General features: G+C 34.6%; 1 protein-coding gene across 1 annotated transcript in view; it reads right to left on the reverse strand.

The window, feature by feature from the left end:
- The window catches only part of LOC139685687 (rootletin-like), a 114,398-nt gene that overhangs the window by 54,882 nt on the left and 36,456 nt on the right, over positions 1-23,060 (reverse strand). The window contains exons 17-23 of the mRNA XM_071582674.1: positions 19,576-19,713; positions 16,168-16,365; positions 11,974-12,096; positions 9,289-9,404; positions 7,507-7,942; positions 2,842-3,121; positions 1,091-1,254 (exon numbers count right to left, since the gene is read on the reverse strand). Of these exons, the coding sequence (XP_071438775.1) occupies positions 1,091-1,254; positions 2,842-3,121; positions 7,507-7,942; positions 9,289-9,404; positions 11,974-12,096; positions 16,168-16,365; positions 19,576-19,713 (1,455 nt within the window). The remainder of the gene's footprint in view (positions 1-1,090; positions 1,255-2,841; positions 3,122-7,506; positions 7,943-9,288; positions 9,405-11,973; positions 12,097-16,167; positions 16,366-19,575; positions 19,714-23,060) is intronic.

Here is a 23,060-nt window from a genome sequence, read left to right on the forward strand (position 1 = left end):
AACAAAATGTCATGAGTAGGTGCCTCATAACCTTTCTTTCACGTATTCAAGTTTCAATGGAAACTTTACCTATTTTGGAGCACATGAACATAAATTGTTTTACTCATATCTGTATTTACTAAATCCACCTTCTACTCCCTCTATTCTAGTAGCATCTTTTCAGTTGGAGGTGGCCCAAAATGTCTTTCAGCTGCCTTGTTTCCATGTTCAGAAGCATGATTCACAAATTCAAGTTTAAATGCAATACTGTACAAAAATCTTCTCTCTTATAATCCCATGAGGTTATTTTCATCATAACTTTTTACATAACGCTTAGTTTCAGCTATTACTTTGATATTATCGAAATTTGTATTTAAAAAAAACAGTTTTCTATGCCTTTACGATACCCATACTACTTAATACAGCTGATGTAATTGAATGCCTGTAACTTCCAGTTTATCACGAGAGATACAATGTATGTATGTATTAACAGAGGAGCGACATCCACAATTCATACTGGGTTTCGTGGCAACACAACATGTGAGACGAAACTAAACGCGCTGCATTGCATAAATTTACGATTTTATGAGGAAATTTTTTTAGGAAATTCTTCCAACAAAATATTTAAACTCTATCACTCACCACAGAATCAAATTAGTGACATTATCAAAATTTGTAATAAAGACAGCCATTTTCCATGCCTGGTGTGGGAAAAAATACTTAATATTAAGTATTTTTCCAGTGAAGAGGTTTGCGCTTATAGTTAGAACTTATACCCGTGTACCCCCAGCCCATTATACACAGGCTAATTGTACAGCACTCTTTGGAGCAAAAAGGTGTGTTATAAATCAAGAAATATGGTAATTGAACACCCTAAATTGTCAAAGAGCAAGATTTTCAGCAAACGGTGGTAGATAAAGCACTAACCTTTCCATGCAATAACAAGTTGATTGCTCTGATCATTATGAAGCAAAATCTAAATTGCTAGGACCACTAAATAGGACAGGAGATTGATCATATTTTAATTTATGCCATTATTTCATAGAGCATGCTGCTATGGTAGTGACATTATGAGCTTCATCAATTTTCAAATTATAAATTTCAAACCTACCTGTAACTGAAGGTCCTCTCGCTCCTTACGAGCCTCCTCTGAAAGTCTATCTCCTTCAACGCAAAGCTCTTCTACCAGTTGAGCAATCAGTGTGCCTGATATTCCTGCTTGACCAGTTGAAGCATTGTCTCCTTGGTGCTGGTACTCCTTCAGCACCATACGAGCTAAAAGTAATGTTTTAAAACAGAGTTGAGCATTTAGAATTAACAATTTTCTGAAGATGAATGGATTAATTGTGGAATAATGTTCCATTGGGAGACAAGGACTGGAACCCAATACATTCCCCTAATGGTTCATGTGGCCACCTGCCATACGGCATGGCCTAGCCATTTCACTCTATCATCAGTCTGAATCCAATATTTTTCAGGGTGACATCAATGCTCCTTTATCTGTCTGCAATGATAATTATAGTATGCTAAACTGTGACATTTTATAATTTTACTCATTTTATTTTGCAAGCTTGGCAGAATGCATGCATGTATGTCAGATGTCTATATTATAAGGGGTGCAAAAACCAAGAGAAAATTTGTGGATTGTGTCTGGAGGTTATAAAAAATTAATGTAAGTCTAAATTAGCACCAAGGGCAGAATAAAAAATTGTACTCCTCCCCATATTATTGAAAGTGAAACCTGAGTATGTCGGAAGGAGCATTAATGTCAACTAAATGAAGTGTGGAGAACGGGACGTCTTTTCAGTAAAAAATTTATAGGCAATTTGAGTAACGGGAAGGTGATATGAGATTTTAGAATGGATACATAAGCTATCAACTCTTATAAAGGAGATACATTATATGTAATTAAGTTGTGTCACCAACCAGAGAAAATTAAACAGTATACAGGAAGAGGTAGACCAAAAGACTCATGGGTGACCAGTTCAAAAGGTCACGGAAAGATATTCCAGAAGTGATAGGAGCACAAAAACATGCATGAAACAATGCATGTGTATTATAAAATGTTGGTCATTCATTGGCTCTGATGAAATGACTCCGAAGGGTAAGAAACCATTATTCTCCATTAAGACAAAGATCCACTATTTCAACCAGTCATCAGGATGCAGTTGCCTCGAAAGTGAGGAGATATTTTATAAACACAGTGGACATTAATAAATTTGGGCAGAAGTTAAGATAAAGATTAGATAGAGGAAACTGTTGATGAAATTTGCCATGGAAGTGGTACCCAAAATACTCGCGAAGATGAAGTCAATTAGCAGCTGTTTCAGGAATGAAAAGAGTGGGAAGCTGGAAGTGGTGTAACAGGAGTGTAAAAGTGAAAAATGTTTGATTTTTTGGAAATACCAAGGATAAATCTGTGAGTGCTTAGAAATTTGGGCAATGATGCAAAGTAACAGTTTTTTGCATCTTCAAAAACATGATTTTTGGGAACCGACCTGTAAGGAAACTGAGACTGGTTTAAGGTATGATTTATGAATGAATATACTGCACACAGCAGGTGTTTAACAATATAATGGTTCCATACAACTGCAGAAGAAATTCAAGCAACCTCTCTTTTGATGTAACAAATAGAGAAAAATAATATTCAAGCATACAAGACAATACAGAGCCTGAAACTCTTTTCTTTAGTGAGGCAATACCATACAGACATTTCCTTTTATTGAGTCTCATAAAAATATATGCTAGATGTACTCAGCAATTTCCATCCATGGGGCATTTCAAACTATTGTACATTAATATCAATAGTTATAAATTGTCCCACATGAGATGCAAGTGGACTATTATGCTACTGGTATTTACCTTTTTCCCCGAGCTTTGCAATTCTCTGAAGCTGCCCACTGAAATGAGTCACGTCATTGGCCTCCCCAAAGCCTTCAGCCACTGTCTCAAGCCTTCTCTGGGCCTCTGCCTTCTTCATCAACATTGCAGTCATTTGGGCCTCAGCCTGTGCGACTCTAGCATGGAGGGAAGCAATGGTTGATGCGTGCCCCTCACACAACCCTTTGGCAGTGTGCAACTCAACCTTCAGTCTATCTTTCTCGCTGGTCTCCATTTTTAAGTGATTCTCCAGGAGGGATATCTAAATGAAGGCAAAAAAAAGTTGTACACATCTCAAAAAATGTATTATAGGAGAGAAGAGTCAGCATAAATAGCAGGAGTACTGGAAGCTGCATGGTGTAATACAGGACTTAACTATTCCAAAGCCACTGCTTTGGATATTTTTCCAATTGGAATTAAACTCAAATTGAGTAGCTTCAGGCGTGATGTGGTGGAAGTCAAACATAATGAATAACTGATCGAAGCACTTCTCCACTTGATAAAAATTTTTCATTTTACGACCAGGTTTCGATGTATTACATCATCATCAGGTAACAAACTGAAGTTGTCAGCAGGCTTACATACATTTCAGAAGGGGGGAAGAGGATGTGGTAGGAAACGAGGGGGGGGGGGAGGAGAATGGGGGAAAAGGGTAAGGGGGGGACATGGGAGACCTTTACAAGAAATAGCGGAAACAGCATTTTGACCTTGTTAAAAAACACAGTACATATAGTCTTAGGGTGCGAAGTGGTCCATCCACCCAAGAGGACCACTTCGCACCCTAAGACTATATGTACTGTGTTTTTTAACAAGGTCAAAATGCTGTTTCCGCTATTTCTTGTAAAGGTCTCCCATGTCCCCCCCTTACCCTTTTCCCCATTCTCCTCCCCCCCCTCATTTCCTACCACATCCTCTTCCCCCCTTCTGAAATGTATCTAAGCCTGCAGACAACTTCAGTTTGTTACCTGATGATGATGTAATACATCGAAACCTGGTCATTAAATAAAAAAAATTTTATCAAGTGGAATAGTGCTTCGATCAGTTATTCATTGGAATTAAACTATTTAATATAAGCTACAAAAGAATTTTGGCAGAAGTTTGCAACTGACAGGTTTCCAAAATGACCCAGAAGAATAAGGTCTCCAACACAACTACATCCCTGTGGTAGTGGGTGCAACTGAAGGAAAATAAAACCCTGACAAATCTAGACAATCTGCTTGCACATTGTCTAGATGGGTCTTGCACACACTAGAAGCTATCTGGAGACCAAGGCTGTGGGCTGTACAGTGATCATCCATTGCAGCTGTGGACAGATGCTGCTTGTCAGTTTAGCCACTGACCATGGCATGTTGCACCTGTTTCCCGCCCTACCGTAAACTTTCTCTCCAGAAATTGGAATAATTACTACATGGCCTCACCATGATAATAATTAATTACCTTAATTCAAAATAAATCATCTGATATCACTCAACATGAAAATCTTCAATTATAAGTTCATGAAATATCAACATGAAAGTTTTATATTGAAATGTAATGAAATAATTGACTTTGTAATTCCACACACTTTATTTAAAAACACACGACCCAGGTTTCGACGTTGAACGTCATCATCAGGTGATGACGTTCAACGTCGACCTGATGATGACGTTCAACGTCGAAACCTGGGTCGTGTGTTTTTAAATAAAGTGTGTGGAATTACAAAGTCAATTATTTCATTACATTTCAATATGTTATGCAAATTCCACAAAGTTACGCCTGAGACAACAAATTTTATGAAAGTTTTATGTGAAAATTAAAATCACAGAAAGATTTTGAACAATTTAAGAGAAAAATACTAAGATTCCTATTAATATTATTACATGTAGAGAAGCATACATATAACAAAATAAATGGGAGCAGACAGAATGGTTAAAAGCATACTTACACTGAATACGTAGGTAAAATGGCTGGGAAAAGTGGAGAGAAATTTGCAGTTCATGTGAAGTTGTATGCAGAATAATAGATACCTCATAAAATTAATGACTAGACCTGTAGAAGTCCTAGGTTCAATGCTACCATTTCATAATCTTAATTTATAATTCTGTTCTAGCCTGAGGCCACTTGTATAGGGAGCCTTAATGCTTTACTGAATGCATGTATATCTGGGTTTCATTCATGTAAGAGTGTGTGTGTGTGTATACACACATATGCATATACACACCAACAGGAATTGCTTCAGGCAACAGAATTAAATTTCTGACTTCGTATTTGAGTCACTTTTTGTGAATTCCATGAAAGGGAAATGAAAAAAAAGCATTCACCTTGGCCAAGAACAAACTAAGATCCCTCCAATTTCCTGCCCATTGCTTTCTGCTGAAGGCAAATGATATTTATATTGTGAAATGTACGCATTTCAATGATTATCATCAGGTGACTCCACTAAAGTAACTAGTTTATCATCTTCCACAGTTATTTCAAGAGGCAAATGAAGTTGCACAATGTATTAACGTTTAATATTTCTGAAGTTATTTGTGACAATAGTGAGAAGGAAAGCAATTCTGATTATAGGCAAGTAATGGAAGTGATAGATTAAGTTATTTCAGTTTCCAAATAAGGTATTTGTGCACAATTTATTCTTATGAGTCCTTGTGGTGCTGTGTTGCTCTTAAAGAATTACAATAAGTTTAGTAATGTCTAATGTCTAGGAATGATGGAACAATCTGTGAATGTCAATACCATTAACGACCCTTGGTTCAGCTAAATGAAAGGAAAAGTAATGGTGACTCTGATTTTGTTAAAGGTACTCTATACTCTAACCCCTAAATCATCAGTTCAGTAAAAAACTAACAACTTCATCCTCTGGTCATAGAGCACATTACCACAATGTAAGGAGGTGTGAGGACAAAGTCAAATTATGGGTTCTACCTCTCTTTTATATGATATAATTGTGTTAATTGAAACATGGCTTTGCTTTCACCAAATATTGAATCCTTGGAGTTGGGTTTTAATGGTTTATATTCTTCCACATAAAGGCAGAAGTAACTTAACCAGCAACAAAATGAGGGGTGGCCGAGTAATGATGGCCATTCATTCTCCTCTTTCATTTAATCAGATAATTATTCACAATCCATTAAACCCCTATTTGTACATATTTATTTTGAAACAAAGGCAATTTTTATTGGTACCACAAATCTACCCACATATTTAAGTCCTGAATTTTTACAAAATATTGCAACATGATTGAAAAATTAATTACTTCAAATCAATTCACTAACATTATTTTACTTGGTGATTACAATATTATAAATTTTAACTGTGATGATTTAGACACTGACTGTACACACCAATCACAGTCATTGCAAGAGAAAATGCTGCTTGAAACAACATATTACCAGTGCCTATTTTAAGTTAATAATTCCTTCAACTCTTATAACAGAAGACTTGATTTAACTTTTTGTAATAAATCCTGAGTAGCCTCTTCTACTGATATTGTCCCTCTTGTGCCAGCTATTGTTAACATTCTGGCATCAATTATAATATCCCTCTTGATTTCAATTTGTGTCATGAGGAGAAGTGCAACTCTGATTTAGATTTCTCCAAATGTGATCATGCCTCTATTAGTGAATACCTCGAAGACGTAAATAGACCAGTTCAATGGTGTAATAAGCCTTTTAATGAGACACTGCATTTTACTCAACTGTGAACAGTGCTATTGGTCAGTTTACACCCAATTTGAATTTTGGTAACCCCTCTTTTCCGAAGAACTATTTTAGGACCTTTCTCCAAGGCATTTATTAGGTAATGTTGAACATCAACACGTTAGTTCCAGTGGAAATACCCTGTATGGAGCCATGTTGCTCACATTACAATACATTTTTAAGCAGTGCTGCTAGGTTATCAATTACATCACTTTCCAATAATTTGGCTATCACAGATTGAATTATTATTGGATGGCAGTTGGAAATATCATATTTGTTATTTGATTTATAAATGTAGTAATGTTATAACTAGTTTTAATAAGTTTTAACTACTTTTTTTCTGCTTCTTCACTAAAACAGTCATTCTTACCCTCTTTTTATTTTCTTTAATATGTCTTTCAGTGAGAGTTCTTTCCTTGAATTTCTTAAAACTAGTTATGACAGTTCTACTTTTATAAATAAAATGGCAAATGTGATATTTCCAACTACCATCCAATAATAATTCAACTGTGACAACCAAATTATTGGAAAGTGTAGTAATTGACTAACTAGCAGCACTGCTTGAAAATGTATTGATATGTGAGCAACATGGCTCCATACAGTGCATTTCCACTGGAACTAATTTGTTGATAAATTCCAAGAAACTGCGGGAGATGCTGCAACAGTAACTTTTAATGGATTCATCCGCTAGTATGCATTTCAATGCAACAATTTCAGAGTGTAAAAATCATTCCCTTGACCGGGATCCCAGTCAAGGCGAATGATTTTTACACTCTGAAATTGTTGCATTAATGTGTTCATGTTCACCATTACCAGACAGATCCCTTAGAGAAAGATCCTTTCCTATAAGCATTTGATAAGGCAAACCATACTACCCTGTTCAATTCAGTACTCAAGAGTTAACCTTCAATATACTTCAGTTTCAAACAACAATTTCATCAGTCTAGTGCTAAGGGTAAGTAATACTAACCTTATCAATCAAACCCTGTTGAGATTCGATGTTGTTGTTAAACGTCATGTTTTCATCTGCAGGTCTGAAACAGGTGGAAAGACCAAGCAAAGCACTTGCCTCAGCTCGTAATCTTGCAAGGCATTGTCTTAATTCAACCCTTATTTCCTCTCCTGATTCTTCTAATTGTGAGATAACACTTTCCCCTTGGTTTCCATTTTCTATCTCATCAATATTAAGTATATTTGGCAATCTCTCTGGTGCAATATGCACCCTCCTTGGCTGGCACACTCCATTTACACTCTCATCCAATGAACCATTAGTTTCACTGATGCCACTAAGTCTCAATACACTCTGAACAATAGAGTCATTAAGTTCATCTTCACAACTTTGGGTGTAGTCAAATAAGTCTTTAAGAAGCAGTCCCAATATCTGTGTAAACTTTTTCCACTTGTCCCTGAAAATTTTAAAGTTTTAATTAATTGTACTAAATTTTTAATTGCTGCACAATAACATCTTAAATTCATGACAAGAAAAAATATGTTCATGTCATTTTCAAATTCTTAAGGACTACAAATGAGTAAGCCATGGAAGAATTGTCTTAAATAAAGTTGAAATCCCTCCAGCACATAAGAAATTATATGCTAATGATATGCAAATGCAGTAGATCAACAATTTTAAAGATTAAATTCCTTAGTTTGTGGTGAATATGAAGTCCTGGACAAGGAGTAAAAGTAATGGTTACTGTAGCATAGAGGCATGACAGAGTAAAAAAAAAGCAGAGCAGTACAGAAAAACCCCTTGTTTGCACTTTTCTAGGAACATAAGACAAATGTATAAACTACAGAAAAATACAAATAGTCAGAATAGGAGAATTTTCAATTGAAAATTTTCTTTTTTTACCTTGTCTTTCCATTTTCAAGAAGGATAATATTTACAGTCCCCAGTGATTGAGGACAACTTAACACCTGAGAAACTGAGCTACCTTACCATTCAGTTAATGCAAACAGTCACCCAACATCAATATTTTTGAATAAAAACAATGAAATTATTTTTAATTCAATGTAGTTTTGACATGGTCAAATTAGTATGGGCATGAGAAGAATTTTTGTATTCAAAGAAGCTTCCACAAGGAGGAGGGCATTGACAACGGTGGCATTGAGTAAGGATGTTAAGAAAAGGTCTGTCAAAACTTAGTTAAGGAGCATAGTTTTGTATGATGCAGAGACTTGGTCACTAAAGTAATACGATAAGCATGGATTGAAGTCTTCTGAAATGTGGGTGTGGATAAGAATGGTAAATGTGATTTGGACAGAATGGAAAGCAAAAAGCTTGGAAGTCCTGGGCATAGTTTGGGAGGAGATGGGATTATTGGTATAAATCCAAAGGAAGTGGGAAATTGGAATACATAATACACGATATTTTGATTTGCCATGGGTTGCAGAAGAATGTGATAAGAGGGTGGAACATAAGGCAAGCTAGAAAGGGGTAAGAATAAGATAGGTATGTTAAATGGACTGAATGGATGAAGAAGAACTTGGAATTGAAGAAGTATTGCAGTGACTGATGTCAGGTTGTTTTTTGTTAGAATAGGCAAAGAAATGTATCCCTCTACTGCTGCATAGTCTGGGTCCAAACAGAACCAACCTTAACAGTAGATTACCAATAATAATAATGGAATGAGCTCTACCCTCACATATTAAATTTAATCTATAACTTATTATAGTATCAAGAAAAAATTTTGCAAATGTGATATAAGATGTGAGAAACATATACAATGTTTTTCCAACATTTATTGCCTACCTATCTTTCAAAAGCTTATCCAAATCAGTGTGCAGAATAGTTATAGAAGTGGCATCATCCATTTCCATTTCAGCCTCTCCAAATCTAGACAGAAGAATATTCTTTGACTGCTCCAGCTGATGATGCACAAACATGTAATTGACAAAAGGAATGACATTAGAGATTAATGACTTTCTTTGCATCAAAGAATCAGAATTCAAATGAGAGAATGCAAGTTGTTATGGCCTAAATCATGCTCTGAATAGGATTAAAGCAAAAAACTAAAGGATTTCAGGCGAATAAAATGGTAGAAAAACATTTGGCATATTATGGATCAGAAACAAGGCCAACTGATCGTGACAAAAATTTAAGCAACCAGAACAAAGTAATACAAAGAAAAAGAAAAACCCATTCCAGAGGAATTTGAGACATTTCTCTGATTCAAATTAGGCCACCAAAGAAAGATCAGTTATTCTTTTTTTGTCAGTGAACCAATCCAGTTCTGTAATTCACACTAGATTTTATCCTTTAGCTTTAAATACATTGATGAATAAAGCCAAAATTTATTATGTGCTACTTCTAATCTCATGGTAGAATTGTACGTCCATGATGTCCAGAAAGACTACCGTCAACCAAACAAAACATTTTTACAGCCCTAATGATTTCTAAAATACAGTCAAATCCATATAAAATTCTACTTTACAGTATATTGTCTGGATTTCACTTAACATAGACTAACTCTAATAGAATAAAAAATTTGATAAAGGAAGTCAATGTAGATGACGGGGAAATTAAGAGTAATAGTAATGCAAAAAGTTCTGACTGAAGGAAGACTGTTGGATACACTGGAAAGAAAAAGAAAGGGAATAGGCACTTTGGATAGCATGAAGCAATAGAAAGGAATAAGACAGGAAGGAAATTATTTTAAATAACCTACAGTTTAGGCTTGTACAAAGTGCAGAGAAAACATCAAGTAGTAGTTGTTAATAGACCATTAAAAGCCAACCTCTAATTGGAAAGACTACCTACAATGATAATAAGTAGACTCCACAATGGGCAATCTTTCAGACCATAAAATGTATCCATTAACTAATGTACAGTTACACTAGAAGTATTTTGAATAATTCCACCCACAGTAATCAAACCTAAATTGGGGTTTTACAGGTGAGGGTAGATCTCACCATGAATTAAGCCTTAATGAATGGACATGAAATTCACACAGGATTGGGAGTTGCATTTCCTGTGCTACCATTCAGTTTCTCACAAAATTCTAGTCAACAGAATATTGCAACATTTGAATTTTTACATTCCCTATTTCCATTATCAACATAACTACCAATCAAGTTTTATTTAAATAAATAAGTGACCAACTTAAGAAAAATGGCATTCGTTTTCTAAAAATTTCAATGATCCAACACAGGCACTACTGTTTTCTGGTACAATTAAATTTTACCTTCTTTCGTCAAAATATATTTAAATATTTTTTAATGTTTCTATATTAAAGAGTATTACAGCTGATATTGCTTGATTTAGTAATACAATTTGGTTAATGCCATTTGAATTCAATTAGGTTTTAATCAACTTTCTAGAGAAGAATGTAGTTAACAGAGTTAATCAACTGTTGAAAAATCGATATCTCTATGAAAGCATTTGTTTGAATTTTTTGTAATAGATAATTTTGACAAAAATACATCATTTGGAATTTTCTTTTTGCCTCTAGTACTAATAAACGTAAATTCACTTCTACCTTAGGAATTCCCAGGATATCAATTTGGTGTTATGTAACTTGGGGGGATGATATGAATATGGAATCATCTGTTTCAATAACTATGATAAACCATTAATTTACTGAACTATTTTTATGTGAGCAGAGGTCATTCATTATCCTCCTCAAGAGTTTTAGGCTATCAATATTTTCCAACGGTAACACTTTGGCTACAATAAGCCTTAGCACATAGAAGTATTGACAGCCTCTCTTTACTGATTTTTCATCTGGGAACCTTGGATTTACTTTATTAAGCTTCCATATTTTCCATCAAAGCTCATCAGCATAGCCCGATTTCATATACTTTATGTGTCAAAGAGAACTCTAAACATATTCAGTCATCAGAATTTGCAAATTTTTCCATAAATGGCTCAATGGTATCTTTATCAACACTCATGATGAACTTTTATTGGAAACATTATAACTCCTACTAAACCGTCACAGTCAATCACTACTTGCAGTGAAGTCTAATGCATGAAAGTATTTGGTAAGTTTTTTACAGAAAATTACTGAAGGGAGAATGCTATTAGAATGGAAAAAGGAAGAGACCATACATTTAGACAAACATGAAGTAGGGTATGAAAGATGAGAAATTAAAGAGGGTATAGAAGAAGAAGAGGAATACATTAAGATAATTTATAGATTTTCCTGTATTGATAAAGTATATGAATTGAAATTTAATGAGGTTACTCCCTTCCATGAGTAAGTATGGCACTGAATGAATTAAATAAGGGGAAAATGAGCAATCACAAAACCCTTTTGATCCTTAAATGTTGCCTGTGCATGCTTCATTAGCAGACATTTGAATGTAATAATACAAAGACACAGGTATAAGTTCATAGTCAAGCAGCTTACATAATTCATTTCCAGCATGCACAATTTCTATCTAAGCACGAAAGCTTTGGTTATTATTGAATTACTTAGTAGCTCTAAGCACAAACCTGATTCACTTGCAATTTTAGAGTTAATAAATCACGTCCCATACATTCACTCCTTGTAAATCTATCATTAAAATCTGATTCAATCCCATGTTTGAGCAAATCCACCCGCTGTTCCAGCAAAACCTAATAAGAAAAGAACCAAAGAACTTTAAGATAGAATTATGAGAGGGTTGAAAAATATCCATGGAGACAAAATGGATATTCAAGAAAATTATCATTAAGTATATTATGTTTAACTCTCAGCTGCTATCAACAAAACATTATTTACAACTGAAAATCATGACACCCTGTGGAAACGCCAACTTGGGTCTTCCACCAGGTCAGTTCCTCCATCAATGATACCAAAGTTTTGCAAAATGACTCGTCTTCTGAAACGTTGGCGTCATCGATGAAGGAACTGACCTGGTGGAAGACCTGAGTAGCCTTTTCCACATATATCCCTTCCTAATTGACACATTTAGAGCAAATTCAGAAACACCAACATGTATACAAAATGTTTGTGAATCTTACTCGTACTTCAGTACATGAATAACACAATATTTTAATGAGTATAATAGTATAATAGAGTATCAAACCCTAAGTCACTCACATCAACTTTTTCATTAATATTTATCTGCAATATTTTGTGCATATGATACACTATAACAAAAGAAAAAAAAACATTTCACATTCTATTTAGACAAGCCTCCTGAAGTTCCTAAAGTTAGAGTGAACATGAAAATATGCTAAGGAGTGATCATCTATTTTCTGGCGCCATACTGTTACACACTTTGTACATTTATCAGCGTGAAATCCAGCTGAACTTAATGTAGATAATTTTGTTATTTATAATTAGGAAACCTACAAAGCATAACATTTTTGGGTTAAACCCGAGTTTTATTTAGAGTAATGCCTCTGAGTAACCTCAACTTCAACCAAGCTGTATGATTTTTCGGGAGCCAGATATTTTTGGGAAATCATAGGTCGCACAGGGAAAGGAACTGCCCTCCCAACCCCGATATGTGAAATTGACATGTCATTGGGCTAGTACTAGGTGAGCTCTAACCTCATCTATCAAATCAACCTTTGGGTTGACAACTGTGGTTGTGGTACATATTTCACTTCCATTTGAATCAAACTCTAATTAGATATTTGTTACAACAGCAAAATACTTACACTGAATAGAGAAGTAATTTTAAAATAAAAGATGGTCCTCCAGAAAATGTTTTGCATGCCTAACTTGTTCATTTCTTTCTCTCAATAAGATCATTTACATTTTTACTTTTCTTAATAAGTGAGAAATAATGCAACTGCCATGTATGATGAGCTAGTTTTCATTTGCTTCCAGGCTAGCAAGTCTCACTGAGTTAATTCGGTATCTGAGTTATTGTAACTTTTTTCATACACTTGATCGTATGCTTTGTTACATTTTAAAAGGTACATGTATATGGACAAAAAGAAATAACCTTCCTGAAATGGATATCTGAGAAAAAGAAAGTTTGAAAAATCTATCAAATGCTAATTTAATTTCTATATTGATTCTTTTGATTAGTACAGAGACTTCCATTCCCTTTTCCACTATAATTTTTATCAATGCAGATTGTGAACAAAATTAATTCCATCAGAATAAAATGGAGCATACAATATTACGCCTCAATATAACATACATTTTATAGTTCCATATAAGTTAAGGAATTTATTTAATGCACTGCCTTATTTATTTACTGATTTTATTAGCAAATTTATTACCTCAATTCTAGAGTTTCTAATATCAGGGAGTCATTTGAGATTGAATATGTAAATCTCGTTATCATTATTATTTAAAATTACAACTTAGTAGGCTTCACTGCCCCAATGCATTTCAAATTGTGCATGAATGAACTATTTAACATGGGTCAGACTACACACTGAAATTTTCAGTCTTTCAATGTAATGTGATAATTGTCATTTTTGGTTCAAGAAAAAGCTAGCATTGTTCCAGACAATTTTGGGTTACCTAATTCAGAAAGAGGGCATCTATATAACAAATTGCAACAAGTAAATAAAAATGGTTTAAAAACAGAATACACCCTACATGGTAAGGTCAGGACATACTTCACTGGTGGTCTAAGTGCTCACTGGAATCATATTATGCCTATAGTGAAACTTCAAGTTTATATTTAAAAAAATAAGAGAATGAATGAAATTGAATTTTCTAGTTTTGTTTTCTTTGCCTCGCTTTGCTAGTATTGGCTTTCAGCTGTTCTAGACACCCTCCAAGTTCTATGAAAGTGCCACCTACATGGTGATGGTTTCAAACCTGAATTGAGTAAAGATTTTGTAACTTTCCCAATAAAATTACCCAATGAGAAGAAAATTGTATACAGCGATCTTTAAGTTAGAAGTCATTAATTTCTTGAAAGAAAAAGCAAATCACGAGGCTGCCAGGATTTAGAAAGACCACACAGAATCGGGAAGGATTAAAAGAGTGTCGTATGAAGAAATAAGCCAGTGGATCCTGGCAAGTTGGCAAGGTGTCAGAGTGGCTTGTGTAAAAAATGGATTTGAAAAAGCTTTAGGCAATATTTCAATGCCAGAGCTAGAAGATTAGGAAGAGTTAACTTTGGAGAGTGAACTCTGTAATGTGCCTGAAGAGAAAATAAATGCACTTAATTCATTTCATTGTGATTCAGGTGACGAATTTCTTGGATTCGAGTGATCTACCTATCCTATGATATATTTAAATATACGTGTATATAATACTACGTACTCTACGTATACGTGAAGTACTATGCATTAAAATAAAGAAGTATTGCCTATTAGAATTAATGAAGAATAAAAATTATATGTTTCTTTTTTTCTCATGGATTTATAAGATGAAATAACTGTAAAAGTAGCAGATCTGTATAAAATAGAATGCAATTAGAAAGGCATGCTTCCAGACCAATTTATTTTTGCAAGACTCTAAAGAAATTATTGTGCACATAATTATGCAAATGTTCAGATTTTTTCAACTTTCATTACATAACGTGCATCATCATTTTTTCGATCATCTGAACATTTTTGTATAGGTAACACACGCGTTATCGATGGCAAAATATGGTAATTGAAAAACCAGGGTGGAATATCAAAATACAAAAGGTAATAAATTTTGGAATAAAATAAATGAAAAATCTAATCTCACATACAAAAAAAAGATATTCCCTAATGAAGTAAATAATGCAGAACACATGAAAGATTAGATGCAATAGTGATTAGAGTCATTTTTGCCTCTAATATTTCATTAAAAACATTAATAATAATTTCTGACCCTGGATAAAAATATTTATTCTATTATGAGGGTAGTGAGTACATTTAATGAAAAAAATTCATGGTAAGGGCTCATTTTGCATTAGTTCGGCCACATCGTGAATTGGTGAAAAGTTTTGGGACGCATTAGAAAAAGAATTTGAAAAAAAATTACAATGGGTTAAAAAAAGTTCTACTAAATTTATTAATAATAGCTACAAAAAGAAAGTAAGTGTGAAAGATGAAAAATGAAACTCAGCCCCCCCCCTTGTCTCAAAGCTATAGCTTGTTTGAAAGCTCATGGCTGCTCCACACACATGGCAGAACCCAAGGGAGGAGAATGTGACATTGGGAGAGGAAACTTACAGAGAGGACAGCAAAATACCTCAGGCAAAGGTGGGTAGGTAACGACCACAAATTTTTTGATCACTTTGACTCACAAACCTCTCCACTGGTAATTCTTTAGCACAGACTGGCCCACACCAAAAACTGGTTTCTGCATAGGAAACAAGCTTTCCACCAAACTATACTAAGCTGCACAAATACTACAGGAATATTCAGGAAGGTAAAGGGGACTAAAGTTTCCTTCTGACATCGAAACAATACTCAAAAAAGCCCATGCTATATCAGCAAATTATATAACCTGGATGAAACTGGCAAAATACTTAACAAATGAAAACTTATGATTATTTTTTCTAAGCACAATTCAAGAGAACTGCAAAACCATGACTAAAAACTATTGTATATGACACATACGACTTGCAATTACCTTTCCTTTATGAAAAACTTTTAAAAATATATACATAATTTTCCAAATAGAGGTCACGAAGGCTGGCATTAATTAGACACTTATAATTATAATTAACTGCATCATTAAAGCCATACCTGAAAATATGTTCGCACCTAAAGGGTCTAACAGAGGTAGATAAATGTCAAGGAATATCTTACAGGGTTGGATAATTCTGAATGATCACTCATCAACTTCTTTGCCTCTGCCAGGCGGCGATCTGCCTTAGTCTCCCCTTGATCCTTTACCCCATCTTTTATTGCAGCCAGCTTTGAATCTTCAAGGGCAAGGTGCTCCCTTAAGTTGGATATCTCTGTTGAGTTGGCAGCATCTTTCCCACTCCCTTCGGCAAGCAGAGCCTGAAATAATTGTGAGATGAAGTGTCAATTATGGATATTAAAGAAGTCACATCTTTCAATGAATGACAAATGGACATTGCTCTAATATTTTCAAGATCCAATATGATGAATATTAGTTAGATCTATTATATAGTTTGATCTAAAATATTAGTTCGAGTTCATTCTTAGCTAGTCAAATCCAATTGAGAAGTTTATGAATTATTCTTAAAGAAAAATTAAATATGGTATTAAACAATATAGATAATACATTATATTTTTAAATAAGACAGCTAGAGTGGAACTGAGCTTTAAGTTTCCCAATAAATAAAGACCTGCACAGATGTGAATATATAAGTAAAATTCTGAAATATTCATAATGTGGCATGAAATCAATACTGATTTAACAGTCTTATGGCCAAATTCCCCCTTCATATATTCTACCTTATTTTATCCCATAATGCTTCCTTCCATGTTTCCCTAAATCCCGCAGTAGTTCTGCAAGGATGTCATCTATCCCCCAGAGCCTTGTTCATTTTTGATTTTGATGCTTTCCCTAGTTTGCTATTATTTATACATGGGCATAAGTTCTCTCATCAACTTCATATTCTCCTTCTGTGTCTATATTCACCGGTCATATATTTACCTATTATTTCTTTTGCTGGAAGCTGCTCTGCTTCAATGAACACTTCTCCAGTTTTAGGTCTTACAAATATGATGTGAACAGATTTTTCTTTCTTACTTCCTGATGGTTCATTAACTATCCTCTAAAATACACTCACCCATTTTCCTCTCTCTATAAATTCTCTATATCCTCTCAATTCTCTTTCTCAAATATTTCTTACAGCTTCATATTTTCTAACATTATTTTATTATTTATCTCTTAGTACTTTCTTCTTTATAATTCAGTTACTACTCCTATGTTTCCTTCTCTCAACCATCCTCCTGACAGTTACTTCTGTAATCCATGGCTTTCTCATCTCATTCCTATTTCATGTACTTGCTTTTCATTTGTAGTTGTACTAGCCACTTAAAAAATGTTTCCACCTTTTTTCTACTGAACACATACATTGCTCTTGATCCAGGAATTCACCAAGAACTTCATGGTATCCCATCGTTTTCACCCTGGGTAACAAATGCTTCAACAATCCATTTCCTTATACTTTGTGCTTTCTATTTCTTTTCAGCATCCTGAATTTAAAATATTACACTTAATTGATACCTAATTATGAACTAACTGCTGCCAAGGAGATGAGTGAATTGAATAACCTGAGTTATGAGTAAAATTTTGAATGTTGGTTGGATAAGGTGACTGTAGCTCACCTTGTGCCCAATCTAGCACCAAAAAAATCACACAGCTTGAGAGAGGCTGGCGGTTTCAAGAAACATCATCCAGAAAACAACTGGAGTGCAGCACCCTATCAACTGGATAACATGCCTCCATTAACTGAATAAGTTGCTCCTACATCTATGGTGATGAATGATGTTGTCTAACTGATATATGTCTGAACCTCCCAGGATTTTTCATATAAAAGTGCATTCATTGTGGTGTATTAAACCATTACTTCTGCAAAAATCTATAATTTTCTGTCAGTAGTAATTCCTTATTCTTAAATCATACTCCCTTTTTCACTCCTATCTTGCCTTTTTCCTACCACTCCATTCTAATCTCCCATCACTATCTAGGGTTTTCTTCAGTGTACACCAACATCATTTCCTCTAGTTGATCATAACACTGACAAAATCTTCTTCCCTATGGTTGCTTGTCAGCATCTAAACCAGAATAAGTAACAGGTTTGTTGGTTCAGGTCTTACTTCGACCAATTTTTTCTTATACCCACCAGTTTAATGTTTACTGCTCTTCTTCCTACCTTTTCGTTCAATGCCACTAACACTACGACCTCCTTCACTCACACTCTGTTACTCAGGTGTACATTATTTGGTCACTATTGCTCCCATAAACCCCACTATTCTTCCATCCACCTTGCACAGCCCTAACACATCTATATTTCTCTATCCATCTCCTCTGTGATATTATCTAACTTCCCTTTCTTTAAAATCCTCTTAACATTTTACGTCCCTATTCCATCAGTCATAATTTTCTTCTGTACTTTCTTTTCTGCTACTGTCAATATGGCTGTGTAAGGAATTATTTGATGACAATCACAGAGCCTCAACTCTACTACTGCCAGACATACCCACCCCAGTGGGGTGGATCCTGTAGTTGCCACAACTCATTACCTAGTTTGGTTCCATCATTATTTGAGATAGTTTCCCATTGCCTCAAACGAAAGTTTTTCAACATAGCCCCATTTAAATGGCTGCCTCACCCAAGTCAAATACCTTTGCAGCTTTTTACGTCACTCAGCAGCGTCTCTCACTGAGGGACACAGCTTAGTGGAGTATCTTTTGTCTAAGTCCTACACTTTTACCTATCTGCCATGGGTGGTCCTTCCAGAAATGACTATTATTGGCCCACCAACATAGCCCATATGGCCACAAGAACACACAATCCTTTTCACCATGCCAGGATTGTAGTATATGAGGAGGGCTGGAGTGCATAGTGAAGTGAATTTATCATAATGTAAAACCAGTGGTCCATAGGGAAGGGTTCCAAAACTTGTCTTCCAACTATTGCTTTTCCAGAAACTAAATAGAAATCCACCCCTATTATTCATAAAAAGTGTCTTCACAACTGATCATTTAAGAGAATTTGGAACTCTTTGAGTGTAGCTGCTCCAACAGGTTGGGAGCTTTAGCTAAGAGTTCCCGTTTATCATACAACTGATAAACAATCAGAATATATTTTAATTTTTAGAGTAATTAAAATATTTATGCAAAAAAATTCAAATTTTCAAAGCAGATATAACTGGCAATTCCTACACTAATACAATAATAAACTTCATGATTTCCTGCAAATACAAATGAAAGTTAATTGCATGAAATTGACCATAAATGAGTATACATCACAATACCTCAAGAAACAAAGAACCCAAATCATGCCAGTAGTTAGTCTTTCCACATTATTCAATGATCATGCATGAGTGAACAGTTTCAAATAAATGAGTGAATCTGTTAGAGAAGGTACATAAATGAAGTTCGAACAATGATTATTAAATTGTATCAGAGTGAAGATAACATACTCCTATAGCTGCAGCTTATTTGAAGTAAATTTTAGGAATAAAACAGAACTATGGATTTTAAAACTATTAATTTCCCTCTACGTGGATGTACCTGAATTTGCCCATCAAGATTTTTAATTATGGTATGTCTAGCTTGCTCAACTCCCTCCTGCAACTTTGCATCAAAATTCTCTTTGATTTCTTCCAACTTGGCCTCAAAATGGCGTTTCACCTCCTCACAGTTTTCCTCCTGGCAAGAGAATGATGTTGCAGGAATATGTCCAAGAGTACGATGGAGTTCCCAACAGGTAACAAGCACACAATAGGATGGAGAGAGGGAAACATTAGCACAGGGAAGGAATTAAAGCATAACAAATCAATCAATATTAATTGATACTTGACAATTAGATCAAAAAATTCAAGCTTATTAGCTGTTTGTGTATCAGGGGCTTCAGGGAAATGGACAACTAGTAACAGAGTAACTCTGATAGGCATGCAGAATCACGCAGAAGGCAAACATTAAAATGCACAGCGAGAAACCTACATTTTTTATGAAAATTGATGCTTTTGTTTTGGTCCCATTCACTTTGCAGCATGGTATGGCATTTGGGCAAGCAGGCTTGGAGAACCAGGAAAGCAAGAATGAGGTACTCATAAATCCATTGCTTTTGCTCCCCATTATTTCCTTAAATTTCCATTTTACATGATTTTAATGTCCACTACAGTTAAAGAGTCTTGTAACTTTGCGGCAAGGAGCTAAATATGCCATAAGTTAACTTTCCCTTGTTAAACTATAAAAAGAATGAATGAGATTCTGGCAAGACACACATTGGATACATGCCATGATGGTGAGCCAAACAAACAGAGCTGCATTGCTTCACTTCCAGAAAAAATACAATCAACATGTGTTTGTTGACTGTCCTACCCTTGCCTAATACAAATGTTTCATCATATCTTTAAACTATCACATTTGAAAACGTGAACGCATACTGTTCTTTCTCGTCAGCATTCTATTAACAGTAAACCCTTGCTAATCCGGATTATATGGGGCCAGAGGTTGCCCAGATTAAGCAAAATCTAGAATTACCTGGGATTTAACGTATGGAACTCCAGAAGACATCATTCTTCGGCACTATTCTGGTGCAAATTTAATCAATGACAAATTAAAATGACTTTACCAGGTGAAAAAGATGCCTCAAGTGTACAAATATTATACATGTAGTTGAAAAAATTCTATTTGAATAAAATACATTGCAGATTGTTCTCAGAAATCAGCTCTCTTATTCTTAAGTAGCTTCAATCAGCAATGATAATATGTTATTAGCAACTTAATCAAGAATATTATACTTTTTATTTGATCTATTTCCATACATTAAAGTGACTCGATTATATTTTTAGTTAATAAATGCAAGTTTAGCCTTAGAAAATTGACCTCATTTTTTTTGGATACTTGAGTAGTGTTGGCACAATACTCAGTCAACTTTGTTCTTAGTCATGCTTAAAGTACACCATTTGCAGAAGTAATATACTAGCCTTTATAGCTTACTTATGCTGTGGAAATATTTAAGAGCCCACTATATAGCTGATAATGTTCTATGTGATCACAGTATACAGCTAATGGCAATTGAATTCCTTAACACTTTATTGAAGGTAGCATGATTGCGTACAAATGAAGTTGCCTAATTTAGCAGGGGTTGACAAATGAATAACACTGTGAGTGTGCTTATTTTTGTTCACACTATTATTATTGTAGATATTAATTATTGACAATTTCATACTATAATGACTTAGCTTAATACATATTCTAACACTAAAATCATGTTTAGTTTATTCCTTGATGAATTTCTCTATGCTAGATAATTATTTATCACAATTCAAAAGCTAATGGACCGATGTAAGTGAATTCTATCAAGCTCAAGAATTATTAACAATTAAAATTACAAATTGGATGATTTTAAGTGATAAAAGAATTAATGAAAAGGAAAATTAACAACCACAATTGAAAAAAATTTGATTTCTGTATAAATACATGCATACATATGGACTTCTACATTCCATCATTGACATAAGATTAACAGAGGAGATGTATGAGAAGAAGAGGGAAATGTTTTAAAAAGCTACTTATTTTATGTCTTGGTAGTTTCCTACAAATTACAATCTCTGTCAAGTTTTCAGATATTCATAATGTTGTCACGTGTTTGTTTCCAACATTTCATCTATAAAAAATATAATAGTATTCAGGCTCACCCAGACCTTTGGGATTTTAACTGACTTTTCAGCAGGCTCCTCTTCAAATTCCAAAGATAAATTTCTCACAGGCTGAACTAATATCAGCTATTGCTTCTTCTGCTAATGTTTGCAAACCCTGACCACCCTCATCAACCTAAAGTCAGTTCTCAACATAGTCAACAATATTTTCATAGTCAACAATATTTCTTCAGCAGACTGCAATGTTCCTGATAATTATATGGTTCAAATCCTGTTAAGTGTAAATCAACCTCTTCTTCATGCAACATCTTTTCCAACACATTTACATTAGTTGATTGTTATGGCTAATAATGCGGAAACTTTTCAAAAGTTTCAACAGACTAATTAAGAGGGTTGTTTAAGTCATAAAAAAGGTCAAATATGGCACCAATATTTCAAATTAGACCAAATATTTAAAAAAGTGAGCTCAAATCTGGGTGCACTTCCACACTTAGGGAGGACTTTAAAATTGAAAAAATGTATGCTATGATTCTTGAAAATTGTCACCTAATTACATATGAAGTTTCTAAAAGAAATTGATATCTGTAAAGTTTCTAGTCACATGACCTTGACTAAAAAACTGGTGATGCATTTTGTTGCTGCAAAATTCACGCAGTGCCAGCTGACATATAAAGGGAACGAGAACCATTCACAGTCAGTCGAAACATTTCATTCAAATCATAACTTCTGGCTTTCCTCAATTCCACAGGACAATTCAGCCATTTCTGCCAAATTTCTGGATCAGAAATGTTATACGAGGTGATTATCCTGGATAGCACAGGTATCAACAACTGGACGGTCACCACAAAAAGCACAGTAAATGCACTGGGTGGGAAAAAGATCTCAAAAGACCAAAATAATGCATGCCAGAGCTGTCCAAAGGTGGGGGTCATGTTCAAGGTATTGGGCCATGAATAAAGACAAAAACATAATGTATACTCAACCCTAGTATGTTAAACTGATGTGCAACAAAAATGAAACAAAGAAGAAAAATACCAATTAATTTAGTCTCCAAGACTGTGAATACTCCAGGAAAATGTGCCACAAGTATCCATTCTTGCAAAAAATGCTTTTGTGCAATTCTATATTAACAAAACTGACAACAAGGGCACAAAGTAATCAATACGGTGAAGTCATTCTTTTCCCCTGTCCACATAACCATTGTGCATATATGATTACATAGTATAGAAATGGGTGATGAAAGTTCCAAGCATAAATAGGGAACAAATTGTGCCAACAATGACTGACAAGAAAATGACATTATGGCACAACTTAGTTCAAGATAAATGCAATTGTACCAATCAATGCTTAACTAATAATACCCACGGAAAATCATGACCAGCAAAAACA

This window comes from Hetaerina americana, unplaced genomic scaffold (genome assembly GCF_022747635.1).
Source record: "Hetaerina americana unplaced genomic scaffold, ioHetAmer1.1.p SCAF_12, whole genome shotgun sequence".
Classification (NCBI taxonomy): domain Eukaryota; kingdom Metazoa; phylum Arthropoda; class Insecta; order Odonata; family Calopterygidae; genus Hetaerina; species Hetaerina americana.